We start from the raw sequence: 14,716 nt of genomic DNA on the forward strand, positions 1-14,716 counted from the left end.
GAGCTTCCCCTCCCCATCCCCCCCGTCCGCTATCGAGGCAGGGAGGGAGGGAGGGAGGGAGGGAGGGAGGGAGGGCAGCACCTGCACCCACCCTTCCATTTCCGGGTAGTTTAAACACCGCACCCGCAGCATGCCTCCCCTGGTTCGGAGGGAGGGGGTCATGAACGTGGTGGTCTCCGTGACTTCCAGTCGCCACACATCGCCGCGTTGCAAGGGAGGGGACTCGAACAGGACGCTCATCTCCTTCTCGCCCGCCCCCCCCTATCTCCCCTGGCCCCGCCCGAGGCCACAAAGGGGGGGAGGGAGGGCGGGAGGGAGGGCGGGGCGGAGGAAGGGATGATACAACCTTGAAGGACATGCTCCTGGAGGCCCATGTTCCCCGCCTCCGGCATTGACCAGAGGATGCTGTCTCCCACACCCACCTGGAGGGAGGGAGGGAGGAAGTGGAAGCTGACGAGCTCGACCGTGTGCTCCCGCCTCCTCCGCCTCGACCCCATCCCGGGTAGGCGCAGCGTCCGGGCGCTCGCGGGGGCGATACTACTCGTGGACGGGCAGGGACTGGGGCTACTGGCGAAGATCTGGCCGGTCTGGCTGGCGTCGCTTCTGCCTGGGTCGGTGTGGGAGGGGTCTCGGGGGGTGCGACCGCATCGTTCCCACTGGCCGGAATCCTGCATGCGCCGGTCTTCCCATGCGTTCGAATCCTCGCTCCCGTCTCCCAGGGCCACACGGAAGGCGGGCGTGGAGGGAGGGGGGAGGGAGGAGGACGGAAGGCTCCCGATGGCTCGTCCGAGGCCCTGCCTGTGGGTGGGGAGGGGGGACGATGACGCATCGACAAGGGATGCCGCTGGGTGGGCTGAGGGGGAGGACATGGGGGAGGGGGTGACCGAGGACGGGGGGGAAGAGAAGAAGGCGGGCATGTCGATAGCGACCGCGTCCGTGGGCAGGGAGTAGCGGGACGGCAAGGACGAGGGGGAAAGGTGCGCGGGTGGGCCCCTATTATCCCCGAGACGGTGAGGAGGGGATAATATACCGGCCCTGGCCTCCACCGCTGCCTCGATCCTTCGCCCGTCTTCCTCCTTGTCGCCCACTACCTTCGCTTTGGCCAGTGTCCCCTCGGAGGCTACCCGGAGGACGCCATGCAGCGCGTCCTGTGCGGCCGTGCCGCCGGCCTTTCCAGCAGCTGCCTCCTTGGCATCCAGCTTGTCGTCCCTGTCCTCCCACGCCGTGACTTTGACCCGACAACGCATGGAAGGCATGCTGGGGCTTTTGCACAGGTAGACGCCGGGGTGTGCAAAGGTGTGGGTGAAAACGTCCCCTGGTTGGAGGGCGCAGGAGGACGACCAGGCTAGTACCTCCGAGCCCGTCGTTGAGGAAGGAACTCCGTTCCCACCCTTTGGACCGGGCCTTTCCACGCCCCAAGCGTCGTCGTCGGTGCTGGCGTGCATATTTAAGGAGCTAATGGGGCTGTAGTCGCTGCCTGCACGCGTCCCCGACGTGGGTTTCACGTGGATGACATGCGGTGTCCCCCATCGATATTCCTCGTTTACCCACCGGACATTCTGCCCTTGGGCCACCACCAAGGAGCTGGGAACGAATCGACGGTCCTGAATTTTAACCTCCACCACCATCGTTGCTGGTATCACATCCTTGTGCCCATCCGGGTCGCCATTGTTCCAGGAAGTGCCGGTCAACAGGCAGGCCCTCATGAAAGTGGGCCTCCCCGATAAAAATATAGAAAAGCTACCAGACTGCCGACGGCTTGAGCGTTACTTTGGCGGATCCCTATGTCTCTCAAAGCTTTCTTTGTGTCCTACAATGATATGTATTGTCTCTGTTATTTGAATTCATGGAGGTCAAAAAGTGATGGCCTTTCGCTTTTTTCCCCAAATATGCCTCAACCCAAGGCTAAAAAGCCTGCCCTGAAAGGAGAAATAATTGACGTACACATTGCCAAAATCACAACAAAAGCCTCCCATCACATGCATTGGAACCATCCGCCCGTTTCACCGCGCACAGATGTGCGAAATTGGTCGCACGGACCGACGTGGGAAGGTAGGGTATTTATTTCACCCAATTTATGGCGAGGGCAAATCGCTCCGGGCGGACGTCTGAAAAACTATATGGAAGTTTGGACCCATGTTGCCACGGATCCTGGCATGCGCTTTCTCGGATCGTGGGACACTTGTCGGGTATGAATGATTCCGCGTGAGGTGGATCGTGGCCCTCTTTTTGGATTTCTTCTTTGTGGGGTTCATGTCTCGGTGCCTGTGACGTGAGCATCCCTCACTCTCGATACTTTTTCATATGAACCGAGCCGGGAACGCACGTGCTGGTTCCAAATGCCTTTCAATTCCAAGGATATGGTAACTTGGCGCGCTACGTCTTCATACATCTTCTTTTGTACGTTGGGGTGTGTAATTCCCCTGATGGACATGGTCCTTGGCAAGAGATATGTTATAAACGTGGTCCGCTCTGTATATACCCCTTCACCTCCCCACCCACCAGAATGAGCTCTTGTCGTGCCCTTTTTGTTGCCACGCAGCTCCTTACTACCACCAGTACGCTTGCATTTCGTCCAGCACTCTTTGCTCCTGTCATTTCGCGTCCCCGTGTCAGCATCAACGGTTTCAGGTACGGAAAGCAAGTGATGAGCAAGCATCGGGTTCAGAGACATAAGACCTCATTGTGGAGCACACCGTAAAATTCTCGCTATTTTTCATTAGAACTTGCAAGACCCTCACAATGGCCACAAAAGCTCCTGCAAAGGAACCTACCAAGTGGACGACAAAGGATTACAGGGTAAGCATTACTTGACGCTCGGATTATTTATTCGAGACTCCGATTTCTGGCAGTTTCTGTCAGGGAATGAATGTGCAAGACAATCTAAGCAATGCTCGACGATTGCACGGGAAGTGAGACAGAGTAATCACTGCCTGGTCGCTGTGCAGGCGCTTTATGGCAGGCATGGCCCCTCCTTTTCTACTGGTCTCTTAACGGCTGCCTCTCCCTTCCCCAACAGCGCCCCCTGCATTGGGTCTTCAAAGTAGGCGACCTGGCCAAGACCCTGGCTTTTTACGAGGAAGGTTTCGGCATGCACGTGCACCGTCACGAGGAGTTTGCCTCGGGGTGTGAGGCCACCTGCAACGGCCCCTACGGCGGGTGTTGGAGCAAAACCATGGTCGGCTGGGGTAAGGAGGACGAGCAATTCGCCCTGGAATTGACCTGCAACTACGGCATCGACTCGTACAAGGCAGGAAACGATTTCCGTCACATTGCTGTGGACGCCAAGGCCTGGCGGGGTCCTGCGTCGCAGGTAAAGGTGGAGGACGGGAGGCGTTATGTAAAGTCCCCGGACGGCTACAGCTACCTTCTGGTCGACACGGGCAGCGCCAGCGTACCGTCGGAACCCTTCCTTTTCGTCTCCATCCACGTCGCGGACGTGCCACGCAGCCAGCAGTACTACGTGGACGTGTTGGGGGCCACGGTCCGCCCCGGGGGCCCGGGAGCCGAGACCGGGGCGCAGAGTGTGATGGTGGGCTTCGACCAGGCGGGTACCGGTGTGTGCTTGGAACTCGTCCAGCTCCCAGGCGGCGGGCAGGTGGACCACGCCCTGGCGTCGGGACGCTTTGCCACCGAAACCGAGGACGGTGCTCCCGACAAGGTGGGGGCGCGGGTCCAGGAGGCAGGGGGGGACGTGCTGCATGGCCCCTTGAAATTGCAACCGCACGGGGAGGAAGTGGTGATCGTCGCGGACCCAGACGGGTACGAATTCTGTTTTGTGGACGCACGGGGCTATACCAATTGCATCAATGTCCGCGATTCGGCGGAGGGCACGACAGTGGACTGGCCCTACCGGGAGCGCTTGGAGAAAGCTGCCCGGAGTAAGGAGAACCCGAAGCTGGAGGTGGCCAAGGTCTTGGCGGGGGACTATGATGTGAAGCGAATCTGTGGCATGCTGGACGGGTGGGTGGAGCGTCACCCGGTGGTTGTCTTTGCGCAGGTGACGTGTCCGTTTTGCAAGAAGGCGAAGGAGCTTCTGAGCGAAGTAGGGGCCAAGTATGAGGTAGTGGAGGTGGATGCGATGGAGGGGAAGGACGGCTTCGCCATACGCGTGGAGCTGGACAAGGTCACGGGGAGAAGCACGGTGGGTCAGAGGGAGGGAGGGAAGGCGGGAGGGAAGGAGAGTGGGAGTGAGCATAATGGAGATCTGGTGCACACCTGACAAGACTTGCCTCCCATCTTTTCTCGAAGACGCAAGCCATACATTCATTGATCCTTGGTGCTCACCACGACGTTTTCATGCTTCTTGTCTCCCTGCAGGTCCCAAACATTTTCATTGGAGGCAAGCCCGTGGGCGGTTTCTCCGACGGCGTGGAGGAGTTGCACAAAAATGGGAAGCTGGTCCCCTTACTCAAGGAAGCAGGAGCTCTTTAAAGGGTGTTTGTGTGCCTGTGACTCGCTCACATATAGGTCAAGAGAAAAAATGGGGGGTTGAGAAAATCACGGTCGTGGAGATGTACGTGTGAGACGTCATTAGGAAGTGTTGAATAGGGGCCATGCGGACGAGTTTGCAGGCTTGGGATCGCCTGTGCCGGTTTACAAATTTTATAAACCGCAGTGGACATAGACTTTGTCTAAATGACATTGATTTCTGAAACGGGCTTCTTGCGTCTTGTCCATTGGTCCGTCGATGAGCTTTGTCGAGATTTGCTTGAATGCTCTTCGTGAATGTGTATGCGCGACCTCCGCAACATCTTTCCCTATGTCAAAAATCCACCACACATTGTTCTTTAAAAGGTTGGATGTAGAAACGACGAGCATTCTCACGATGGCGCCCGCCATATGAAGGGATTGTGGAATTTTCATGCGCGGACACCTTTTTGCGATACTCAGGCGTTTGGATAATGTTTTTACACGTTCCCTGTCGCAGCATGTATGGCATGTTAAAATCCAATTGAACAGCTAACATGCTCCATTTAATAATTAAATGCATTTTATAATGAGTTTTCGGGCCTGTTCCGCGAGATGGAACCACATCGTGCCGTCCACATCGTTTCCCGCCTCCGAAATAAAATCAAAATTACGATACCCGGAAGACCCCAAGATGCCTGTTGAGAAGTAAAAGAGCCCCTTTGAAACCGAGGAGCCCGATGCACACAAACTATACGAGACTTGAGACGTCACATCACTGACGTAACTTAACCTATACAGGCCAATTTATTCATAGCAGCTCTGCGCAGTCCTGCTTCTTGGTTGTATTGGAGGTGTGCTGCATGAACCTGCTGCAGGTGCGCTTGAGATGGTCAATCAAGGAAGTGGAGCACAGAGTAGAAAGCGACCACTGTCCACTAATGGCAAGAGTGGTCCGACCAAAGCTAAGCTAAGAAAGCAGGATGGTGTGGCTTCCAATAAGGGGGCAATTGACGCCTTCCTCGTTCCGCGTCCCCGTGATGGTTCGAAAACATCGAGGCCGTCGAGTCCTGTACAGTGTGTATCACCCACTCTTTCTCCCATTGACGGAAGCACCGTCCCTGATAATTTGAATTCAATCGATAATTCCTCCACAAGGGCTTCCCAAGTGTCCCCCGACTGGCTCGTGCGACGCTTGAATGACGGGCAAGGCCAGGCCGACGCGCAGGCTTCTTGGGATGCGCGCAGCAAAGAGAGGCTCACTGCCACGGACGTGACATTGATCAATAAACGCCGGGCCATGGGATGTCAAAGCAAAAAAAAGAGTGGATGGCGCGTTCAAGGAGACACGAAAGTGTTCGTGGCGTACACAGGTGCTGGGGTGCAAGTCGCGGAAGGGGCTGAGGCTTTCCGATTGAGTATGGCGTATGGAAAAAAGAGGGGCAAAAGGAAGAAGGATGGAAAAGACGTGAATGAAAAAGCTGCAGATGGGAGCCGTGGTCACAAAGCTAGCCAGCGCGGCGCCTTGGAGAGGTAAAGATGTCATGCCCGTGTCAAGGCCCGTGACTCTAAAACCACCGTACGGAGAGCACAAGAGCGTCAGGGGCTGGTTCATGGAGTGAGCACGATGAACAGTACTGAGATGAATATACAACTCATGTACATAGACGTTCGTGAAAATTGACCAAAAAAAATTGGTAGTACAGCGGCAGTTGCCTTTCTTTCTGATTTGTTTCTCAGTACTTTCTATGAAGCGTTCGTACAAATGTGGGCGACGTGAAGCCCGGCCTTTCCCACTTTACTCAATTTTTGGGCTTGCACCCATTGTTATGATCATTTGATCCCCACATGCATGCTCATCTCCCCCCTCCCTTTCCTCTTCCCTCGGTCCTTTCGTTCTCATGGGCGGGCCAGACTAGAAGTCTCCGATCATGGCAGCCTCCTTCTCCCTCTCCAGTTTCAATCGCCTCTTCGTAGCCAGGGCCACAGGATCCACCACACATCGCTCCAGCAGCTCCACGGCGCTTTTCAGCTCCGTTTTTTTGTAATCGGGCAGTGCTTTGGCCGATGCATTTTGAGCATTCTGGGCATCGTAGGCGTCAATCTGCGCGGCCAAGGCCTTCAGCGTGGGGACCCGAAATGGGTCGAAATTGTCCACATCCTCGGGATCAATGGGCACGCACACACGTCCCGTCTTCGGGTGGACCGCGAAGGGCGATTTGAGCAAGTGGTTGGTGCCCTTCGACACGTTCACGTCCAACCGAGGGTAGCAATACTGGAAAACCACCTCGTACTTCCACAGGTCGAGGGCGAAGAGACCGTTCCCTGCCCGGCCACCACGACTCTGCCGGCGGGCGTTTCCACTGGCATGGGCAGAACTTGCCGCGCGCACCTGGGATTTGATCTCGAGCCATCGGTCCTGCGCGTTGGTCAAGCGTCGCATTTCCCTTCGAAGCCGGTTGGCCAGGTCTTCGTCGGGGAGCGTGTCCAAAAGGGTGTCCCACGAATTCTCTGAGTCCAACACCCCCTGTCCTGCCTCCCCAAGGACCCCTGACTCGAACATGGGCTCCAAGATGTCAAAAGCCCGCGTAAAGGACGGATGGAGGGGCCAGGACAACCCCCCGTTCTTCCCCTTGCTCTTCTCGTTTCCCCGCGGCAACGACAAGTATTCCACCACGGCGCTACGCCCATCGTTCGACAAGGCACGGGCGTTGGGATCGCACACCCAACAATGCACGCCGCGCCGACCGGAGTACACCCACAAAATATATCGAAACCCGAAATCCTCCCGTAAGGCGGTGTCCACGACTTTCACGGCCATGGTCATGAAGACCCAGCACTTGGGACAAATTTTGGCCCCTGTGCAACAGCTTCGGATGTCGTCGTAGTCTGTCATGTCGATGTCGAAAATGAGCTCGCGTTCCACGGGTTTGAAGGCCTGACGAAGGAGGAATACGAAGGGAAATATGTGGTCAGAATGTCGGCCGGCTTTCCCTGCCAATCCCAATTTTTCACGGACCTCTGCTTTAACAGTGTGATGATCTTTGGGAGGCAGCGTAAACACGGCCCCTATGTCTATTTTGTGAGGTTGTTTCTTCTGTATCGCTGACTCCATTTCGGAGGCATCCCGGAATGATTGATATCGTATGTAGATGTCATCATTTATCGTAAAGGAAAATTCACGACAGGCGAAGTAATCCCGGACGATATGGGCAGCATCATTGTCAGGATCATTTCCGTAGGAAAGCCATTTAAACATGGGTTGATAAGGGAAGAGGCGGTTGTAGAAGAATCGCAAAAGTTCAGGGCTGAATTCTTGATCATTGATGGCGGCCGCTGCTACTGATACTTTATTCGTGTTGGAAGGCGCGATCTCCATATTTTCTCTGTTTCCCGCAGCTGACAAACGTCCACAAGTCGAAGTGCAGAGTGTGTTTTTTGCATTGAGGTGGATGGGACGGTTGGAAAACGATGAGCGGGAAAGAAAGGACGCGCGAAAAAGGAGAAACGACATTGCAGTGTCGGGGACACTAAATGAAATTTGACTGGCTCAATTTAACCCGTGAAAATTTACATGAGGGGGGCTATCCGTACCTGCAGTCATTTTCTTCGGTACTTGTTACGATCGCGGCGCGGAGGCGGAAACGAGGAAAGCTGCCTCCCTTCGCCAAGACTGCTACAAGCGAAGGCCCAAGAAAGGCAAGCTGTGCGCGGATACCGGGGGCAGATACACCACGATGAGTGCGCAGACGGACCAAGGTGCAATACCGAGGGCCAATCCTATTGTCAAAATTATCGGGCACTCCGCGGCGTGGTGTCTAGTAAAGCGACACGACAAAAATAAGTTGGACAGGTTTGTGGCAGGCGGGAAGCACCCGTCACGGTCCGAGCCGTCCGATAACCTCCTGAGGGAACAGGCACCTGACTGAAAAGTCATTTTCAAATGCGTGGATCCCAAGGCGGAAAAATGGGCATGCCAAAATTAAAATGTGAATACTAGTAGTTGTGAGAGAAGATAATAATGCAGGCAGATTTCATGTTGGTGCAAAGTTTTCAGTTGTTGTCCCAGATTTTAGCGCACGTCCACTCATGAGTCCTACCTCATGCTGAAACTACATTGTTAAACAGAAAGCAATGCGCACTTGGATCGCGAACTCTACAGATAATATGTCTTCATACATAAAATCATCGAGGAATATTTTGAACGATTTGATTTTCGCATCAGGAGAGATGATATTTCTAGGATAATGTAACGCTTTCCGCCGACTGTCACTTTTAATCAGTCACAGCAAAATGGCGCTCGTAAGCCTTCAAAAACGCAAAATTCCCTTTTTTAAGACGCTTCATGCTGCTATTTCTTACTACTTAGAAAGACATGCTGCTTTTCCTTCCCTGCTTCGCCACGCTAAATCAATAACAGCTCCTCGGCCAGGCGCACGCACGTCCTCTTCACCCCCGCGTCCCCGAAAAGATTCAATTGGTTCAAATAGTAGTAGAACTGATAGAGTTTCTGACGGGTCTCAAAGCCTTTTTCTTTCGGCAAACGCGCGTGGTACGCGTTCCAAAACTCGTCGCGAAAGCCCCCAAACAAAGTCATCATCGCCAGTTCCATCTCGTGATGGCCAAAGAAACAGGCAGGGTCGAAGATCACGGGACCAGCCTCCGTAGCACCGGCGTTGCCAATCCATAGATCACCGTGAATAAGAGATGGGGACACCTTGACCCCTGCCAACAAGGCGGGCACCGCCCGGATGACGCGAGAGCCCAATATGCGCAGCTCCATGTCCGTTTCATTGAGTGCAGCACGACCGTACTGCTTTTCTTGGTACAAGGCCGCCACCTGGGACTCGAGGCGACGGGCCAGAAAGGAAGGCCAGTCATCGGTCCAGGTGTTGTTCAGAGGGGTCAACGCAAGAAAATTCGAGACGGAAAATCCGAACCTGCCCCGGTGGAGGGCGGCATGGGTTTGGTCGAGGTGAAGGGCGGCCAATTGCTCTCCTAGGCGTTGCTGCATGTCAGTACGCATGATTCCAAAAGGCAGGAGTTTCAAATGCTCCAGCACCATGAAGGCACCCGGACCCACGTCCCCGACTTTGGGAAGCTTCCCCAGGTGGAGAGGCTTGGGACAGGGGAGCGTGTTAGTCGCGGCCAAGGCACTCAAGCCCACCGCCTCAGTCAGAAACACAGAGGGGTCTTCGACGCGATTGAGTTTGATGAAAAAGAGTCCCTTGTCTGTCGTGTACTTGAAGACCTCGTTCCCGTTCCACCGGGAATCCAGGAGCTCCCATTTCTCCACACGTCCTACACCCAAGACTTTTTGCAAAGACATGATAATGGGATCATCAGGCTCGGTGCTCGGCATATATTTAGGACCCGCTGCCTGTGCTTCTCCCATTTCGCGAACAGCGCCGTCCTCCAGTTCCTTCATGATTTTTTCCGCTTCCTCCTGGGCGCGGGCGTCTGCGATCACATCAGCCAAATTGCCTTGCACTTTAGATTGCGAATGATCGCTCTGCTGCTCTTGTGCGGGTATGACGTTGCATTTTAAGTTCTGACGCGCGACACCCCGGGGCCAGATGCTCAAGGCGGAACAGGACTGGACTGACGGGAGAAGGAATGCTTGGACGCCGCCGAATGCTACGAAGAGCGCCCCGAAAATACACACCACGTTCCGAAAGATCATGGCAAAATACGAACAAAGCGTCAAGCCTTTTCGTATAGATATTATTGGGATGCAGGGGAATGTCAGGGTGCGTGGGATTTGGCAGCAGAGGGTCGTGCACGGCCGGTCATTGATGTTGAAGATATCGCCGTTCCCTTCTCTGCTGCGTTAACCTCCCCTTCCCGATGACTACGGCTACAAATATATTATGAATGCCTTTCAACAGACTGGGAAATATCGCTCGAACAGGAAGTAATATTGTGTGAAAAAGCTACGATGGCCACATTTTTGCTCTAGCCGACAAATACTCACGATCAAGGAAGATACGAGAGCTCGTTCGAGGAGCGAGTTCGCACAAGTGCAAGGAACATGATGCAGTTTTGACTTCCAACATGCGGTAAAGCTAAAATTTTTACCATTTTTTCGAAAAATATTAAATTGCTCTTATTTCCATGGCATTTTCATTCATGTACACATCTCTTCGTCATCCGTCATGCTTAGCCTTCTTCACTACCGGCATAATGGTTCCCCCTGAGGTCTTCAACCCTTCTCTTCCTCCCAGTCCCTTTCTAGACGCGGAGGACGAAGAAAATAAAGCACTCTTGAGCAACATGGCAGTGGAAGACTTTTGACCCTCTGAAAGCCGAGCTCTTTCCTTTTCTCTGGCTTCCATCTCATCATGACGGGACGGAAACGTAGGCATCAAAGAGTCTTCCTTAGGCAATGGCCGCTCGTTCGTAAAGAAGGCGTGTCTCTGAGCATCCGTGGCATTCAACCGCTTTTGTGGGTCATATGCCAAGAAAGAATTGAGCAAGTCCACGCCGCCTTCGCTCAAACGCGGGAGGCGCGCGGCCACTGTATTGTAGGGGTACCTGTCCGGACGCAGCGAGACCATTCCCGAAGCTACGTGAGGCAGGGACTCCACACCCGGCCAGATCCGCTCATTTGGGCTCCCCAGCAGCTCAAAGATCTTTTTGAGTTGCTCCAGTTCGTCTCCGCCGGGCAACAGGGGCTTGTATTCCAAGAGCTCCCCGAAAATGCACCCCACGGCCCACATGTCAATAGACACGTCGTAGGTCTCCGACCCCAGCAATAGCTCAGGGGCCCTGTACCACAGAGTGACCACCTTGGGGGTCATAGGAGCGGGAGGGGCACCGTATAAACGAGCAAGTCCAAAGTCGGCGAGCTTGAGCCGGCCTGAATTTGTGTACATGGGCCGAAGTGGGAATGAGAACGCAAGTCTTGCAATGATACGCATTGAGCTCTTGCCCCTAACACTGTCGTCTTGGGCCTGCTATCCCGCGCAAGGTGCACAATTGTTTTTCAGACCTGCGTTGGTGTAGAGCAAATTGCTCATTTTGATGTCACGATGGATGATCCATAGCTCGTGCAAATGTGCCACGCCACGCAGAAGCTGCAACAGGAGGTTCTTGACCTCGGAAGATGTGAAGCGCGTATTCATGTGGTCTATCAGGTGCGCCATATCGTGCTAAAAAGCGTCGAGGATGAGGATTGAAGAGTGGAAAAACAGGGTGATAAAAAGGAGCACATCAATAGATGACGCGGTACTTTCACGTGCAAGAAGAACCTATCACCAAATGCATGGTAAATTTGCAACACGAACTGGGAGAAGAAACTGCCTCACCTCGCAGTATTCAAAGACCAAGAAGACACCGTCTCTTTTTCTCCCCACTGCTATCTCTTCCAATCGGACGCAATGAGGGTGACGACCTATCAATTTAAGCGTACGAATTTCCCTCAAGGACGTCAAGGGGAATCCATCTTGCTTCTCGTTATGTAGAATCACACGCTTTAAGGCCACCATGCGTCCGTTTGCTTTATCGATGCCACGATACACAGTACCATACGCTCCTTCCCCGATTTGATTAAGCTTTTGGAAACTCTTCACAGGACGGCAAGCGCCATATAAATCTGCCTCCCCAGCTTCACTGATTTCATGCTTGGACTGAACTGGGGAGGCTGCCATGGTAAAAGGCGGATGACGACAATTTATAGCATCACGAGGGGGGCGAAGGTGGGGGGGATGGCGGGCAGGTGGATGAAGTATGCAAGATGAAGCTATGCTGCTGGGCACCCCGGCACGATCATTTCAATCCGCGTGATCAGTGTATGCTTTCCCTGTGTCTATAATGTGCGCGGGCGACGACGGGATGCAAAACCTATGAAACATGCGCAAATAGTGCCCGCAGGCAGGATTATGCCTCGGTATATGACGACAGCTGTCGTTTCTCTGTCCCCTGCCCCGGTAAGTCGCCCTCGATGTTACCCGGTGCCATTTAAATCCCATCATGACACATTTTTCGATGACAGGATGCCGCATCGCAAGCTGCTCTTGGACGGGTCAACGGAGAGCCGATTACCAGGGGCACAAGCAGCTTTGACTGTTTTTAGGGCAGGAGGAGGAGGAAGCGGTAGCAACAGGGAGAGGGAGGCACAGCACAACCAGAATTCAACGCCTACGGCTGAAAGGGAAGCCTCCAGCAACAACAACAACAACAACAACAACGCCAGGACAATAGAGAGGGAAGGTGGACAAGCCCCTCGGGGACAAAACGGCCATGGTGGGACGGGGAATGACGAGGACGATGAAGAAGCGAGGGAAGAGCCCCCGTGGACTCTGGGTGAGGAATTCAGGTCATGGGCTGTGGAGCAGACACTGCGGACAACGTTTCTCTTTGCCGTGGCGGGCCTGATCACGTCCTTTCTGTCCTCGCAGGCCATCTTTTTCCTGGTCCTGGCTCTGGCCTCTTTGGCCTCCTTAGTTTCATTGACCTATCAACGTATCCGCGATCGGGGGGTGCTAACCTACCTACCTGCTTCCACGCAACGCTTATTGATGCACACCTCTTTGCTCGACTGGCTCTTGGACTCCTCCTTGGCGGATCGCTTGAAGCCGTACGCGGTGATGAGCCTGGGATTGAACGAGGAGGAACGGGCGTTCCTTATTAACAGCTTACCACCCGCAGAACAGCGTGCTTTGACCGCACCCGGAATCCTCCACGTCCTGCCACCACCTGTTCAAGCCTTCCTGTTGCCAAGACCGATGGGCAACAGAGGAGGGAGGGAGGGAGGCAGGGAGTGTGGGCATGGGAGAGGAGGCGGAGGAGACAGAAGGCGCGTGGAGGAAGTGAGCGAGGCGGAGGCTGCCACTTTAACCCGTCGCCGATGGCAGGAAATGGAGCGTCGGCAACTGGAAGGGGGAGCAAGGCGAAGGGGGGAGGAAGAAGGGGAAGATGAAGAGGAAGAGGAGGAGGAGGAGGAGGAGGAGGAGGAAACCACGGCGTCGGAGACGAGCGAGGAGGGGATGAAGGAGGGGGGGGCAGCGACCCGGGAAGGGGCTGGCGTATAGGGACCTTGCCTGGGCGTGTGGGCACGTGGGTGGAGAGGCATGAGGCGGAGGAGGAAAGTCCTCGCCACGCCCTCGGGGAGGAAGGGAGGTCAGGGGAGCACTTGGCGCCCGTGGACGTGGACGAGGCGGTGGCGATGGTCATGCGCCGACGCCTCCATCGGGTGTGGGAAGACGCCGCCCACCGGGGGAGGGAAGCCGTAGTGGAGGCGGTACGGGCCCAGCTGCATCGGCAATGGACCTGGCAACGGCCCCTATGGGTGGCCGGAGGGGCGGTGGTGGCCTCGGAGGTGGTGGCGCGGATCCTGGAAGGGAGGGGGAGTGGGAGGGCGGGGAGGAGGGGGAGGACAGCGGGGTGGGTGGGTGTGGCAAGCCTGGTGGCGTACGTGGCGTATATGGGAGGGAGGGAGGAGGGGGAGGAGGGGGGAGGAGGAGGGAGAGGAGGGGAACGAGGGGCGTGTGCGCCGGCATCAGGGGACCCTGGGGAGGTTGGAGGGCAGTCAGGGATCGACGAGAGGGCAAGGAGGGACAAACTGGGCTTACCAGCGGGCCTGGCTGGAGTGGACTGTCTTTGCCCTTTTCCTCTTCTTGATTCGCACCGGCCGATGGGCCCATCTCTTGCGTCGGCTGCGTGCCTCCCTCCCTCCCTCCACCTCGCCTTCCACCCGGACCTCGCCCCCTCCCTCCGCCCGCACCTGGTGGGCGGTTGCGGCATGGCGGAAGTAGGCAAACCTGCGTATGGATGCGAGCAATGGGGCCAAGCCGGGGAGGTGGAGGGGGAATGGCAGGTCCGCGCCGTTGGTGCTGGTGAGGATGAGGAGGGAAGGGCGGGACGGTCCCGGAGGGCGTGTTTGTGAGCCAACGTGGCGGAGGCGGGCGGTGGGGGCGGGATTGGGAAGGGCGTGGATGGGGCGATGGGCGTGGGAACCGGGCGAGGAGGACTGTATCTTGTGTTCATACGGCGTGCGACCACGGAGGAGGGGGAGGGGCCACAGTGAGCCGACATCGGGGGGAGGAGTCCTAAAGATTGTAGGGACTCGTACAATTTTTGAGAAAAAAATACAGCAGGCAATGGCCCCGACGCAGAGGCCGCAAGACGCGCCGTGTCGGTATTCTTTCCTCCGTACCACTCCCTTCTACAAGCACGGTCTCCCCTCCCTCCCTCCCTCCCTCCCTCCCTCCCTCCCTCCCTGGCTCTCCCCCTCCCCCCCGCACTTGGCGCGCAAACCGGCACAGGAGGTCGTTCACTTCTGCAGGAGCATCCACCTGCACCCAAT

At 55.7% G+C, this 14,716-nt stretch overlaps 5 protein-coding genes across 5 annotated transcripts, besides 2 other annotated features; 2 read left to right on the top strand and 3 right to left on the bottom strand.

Annotated features, from left to right (window-relative positions):
• The first annotated feature begins 2,499 nt into the window (after positions 1 to 2,499).
• NGA_0452300 (glyoxalase domain-containing 4-like protein) lies at positions 2,500 to 4,801 on the top strand. Its single transcript, XM_005853805.1, has 4 exons — positions 2,500 to 2,631; positions 2,724 to 2,799; positions 3,020 to 4,144; positions 4,321 to 4,801. The coding sequence occupies exons 1-4, from the start codon at positions 2,507 to 2,509 to the stop codon at positions 4,432 to 4,434; spliced, it is 1,440 nt and encodes a 479-aa protein (XP_005853867.1). The 5' UTR covers positions 2,500 to 2,506; the 3' UTR covers positions 4,435 to 4,801.
• Positions 4,802 to 5,273: 472 nt separating this feature from the next.
• Positions 5,274 to 5,288: a sequence feature (Short protein (NGA_0452400, EKU22489.1) was converted to a misc_feature.).
• Positions 5,289 to 5,568: 280 nt separating this feature from the next.
• Positions 5,569 to 5,613: a sequence feature (Short protein (NGA_0452400, EKU22489.1) was converted to a misc_feature.).
• Positions 5,614 to 6,009: 396 nt separating this feature from the next.
• On the bottom strand, positions 6,010 to 7,789 carry PRI1 (DNA primase small subunit; the record flags this gene model as incomplete). Its single annotated transcript, XM_005853810.1, has 3 exons — positions 6,010 to 6,016; positions 6,327 to 7,348; positions 7,430 to 7,789. 3 exons carry the CDS (start codon positions 7,787 to 7,789, stop codon positions 6,010 to 6,012), a joined length of 1,389 nt encoding a protein of 462 aa, XP_005853872.1.
• Positions 7,790 to 8,815: 1,026 nt separating this feature from the next.
• On the bottom strand, positions 8,816 to 10,093 carry NGA_0452600 (fructosamine 3 kinase; the record flags this gene model as incomplete). The annotated part of the gene is made up of 1 exon (XM_005853808.1): positions 8,816 to 10,093. The coding sequence occupies one exon, from the start codon at positions 10,091 to 10,093 to the stop codon at positions 8,816 to 8,818; it is 1,278 nt and encodes a 425-aa protein (XP_005853870.1).
• Positions 10,094 to 10,612: 519 nt separating this feature from the next.
• On the bottom strand, positions 10,613 to 11,897 carry NGA_0452700 (cyclin-dependent kinase 10; the record flags this gene model as incomplete). The annotated part of the gene is made up of 4 exons (XM_005853809.1): positions 10,613 to 10,641; positions 10,673 to 11,269; positions 11,402 to 11,539; positions 11,822 to 11,897. The coding sequence occupies 4 exons, from the start codon at positions 11,895 to 11,897 to the stop codon at positions 10,613 to 10,615; spliced, it is 840 nt and encodes a 279-aa protein (XP_005853871.1).
• A 507-nt stretch (positions 11,898 to 12,404) lies between these two features.
• Positions 12,405 to 14,296, top strand: NGA_0452500 (uncharacterized protein; the record flags this gene model as incomplete). The annotated part of the gene is made up of 2 exons (XM_005853807.1): positions 12,405 to 13,436; positions 13,487 to 14,296. The coding sequence occupies 2 exons, from the start codon at positions 12,405 to 12,407 to the stop codon at positions 14,294 to 14,296; spliced, it is 1,842 nt and encodes a 613-aa protein (XP_005853869.1).
• Between the last annotated feature and the right edge of the window lie 420 nt (positions 14,297 to 14,716).

The sequence above is a fragment of the Nannochloropsis gaditana genome (assembly GCF_000240725.1).
Source record: "Nannochloropsis gaditana CCMP526 unplaced genomic scaffold scaffold727, whole genome shotgun sequence".
Classification (NCBI taxonomy): domain Eukaryota; class Eustigmatophyceae; order Eustigmatales; family Monodopsidaceae; genus Microchloropsis; species Microchloropsis gaditana.

Coding starts and splice junctions, on each gene's coding strand:
- NGA_0452300 (XM_005853805.1), top strand. CDS start 2,507: ATGAGCTCTTGTCGTGCCCTTTTTGTTGCCACGCAGCTCCTTACTACC. Junction 2,632..2,723: donor GTCAGCATCAACGGTTTCAG/GTACGGAAAGCA, acceptor ATTTTTCATTAG/AACTTGCAAGACCCTCACAA. Junction 2,800..3,019: donor GGACGACAAAGGATTACAGG/GTAAGCATTACT, acceptor CTTCCCCAACAG/CGCCCCCTGCATTGGGTCTT.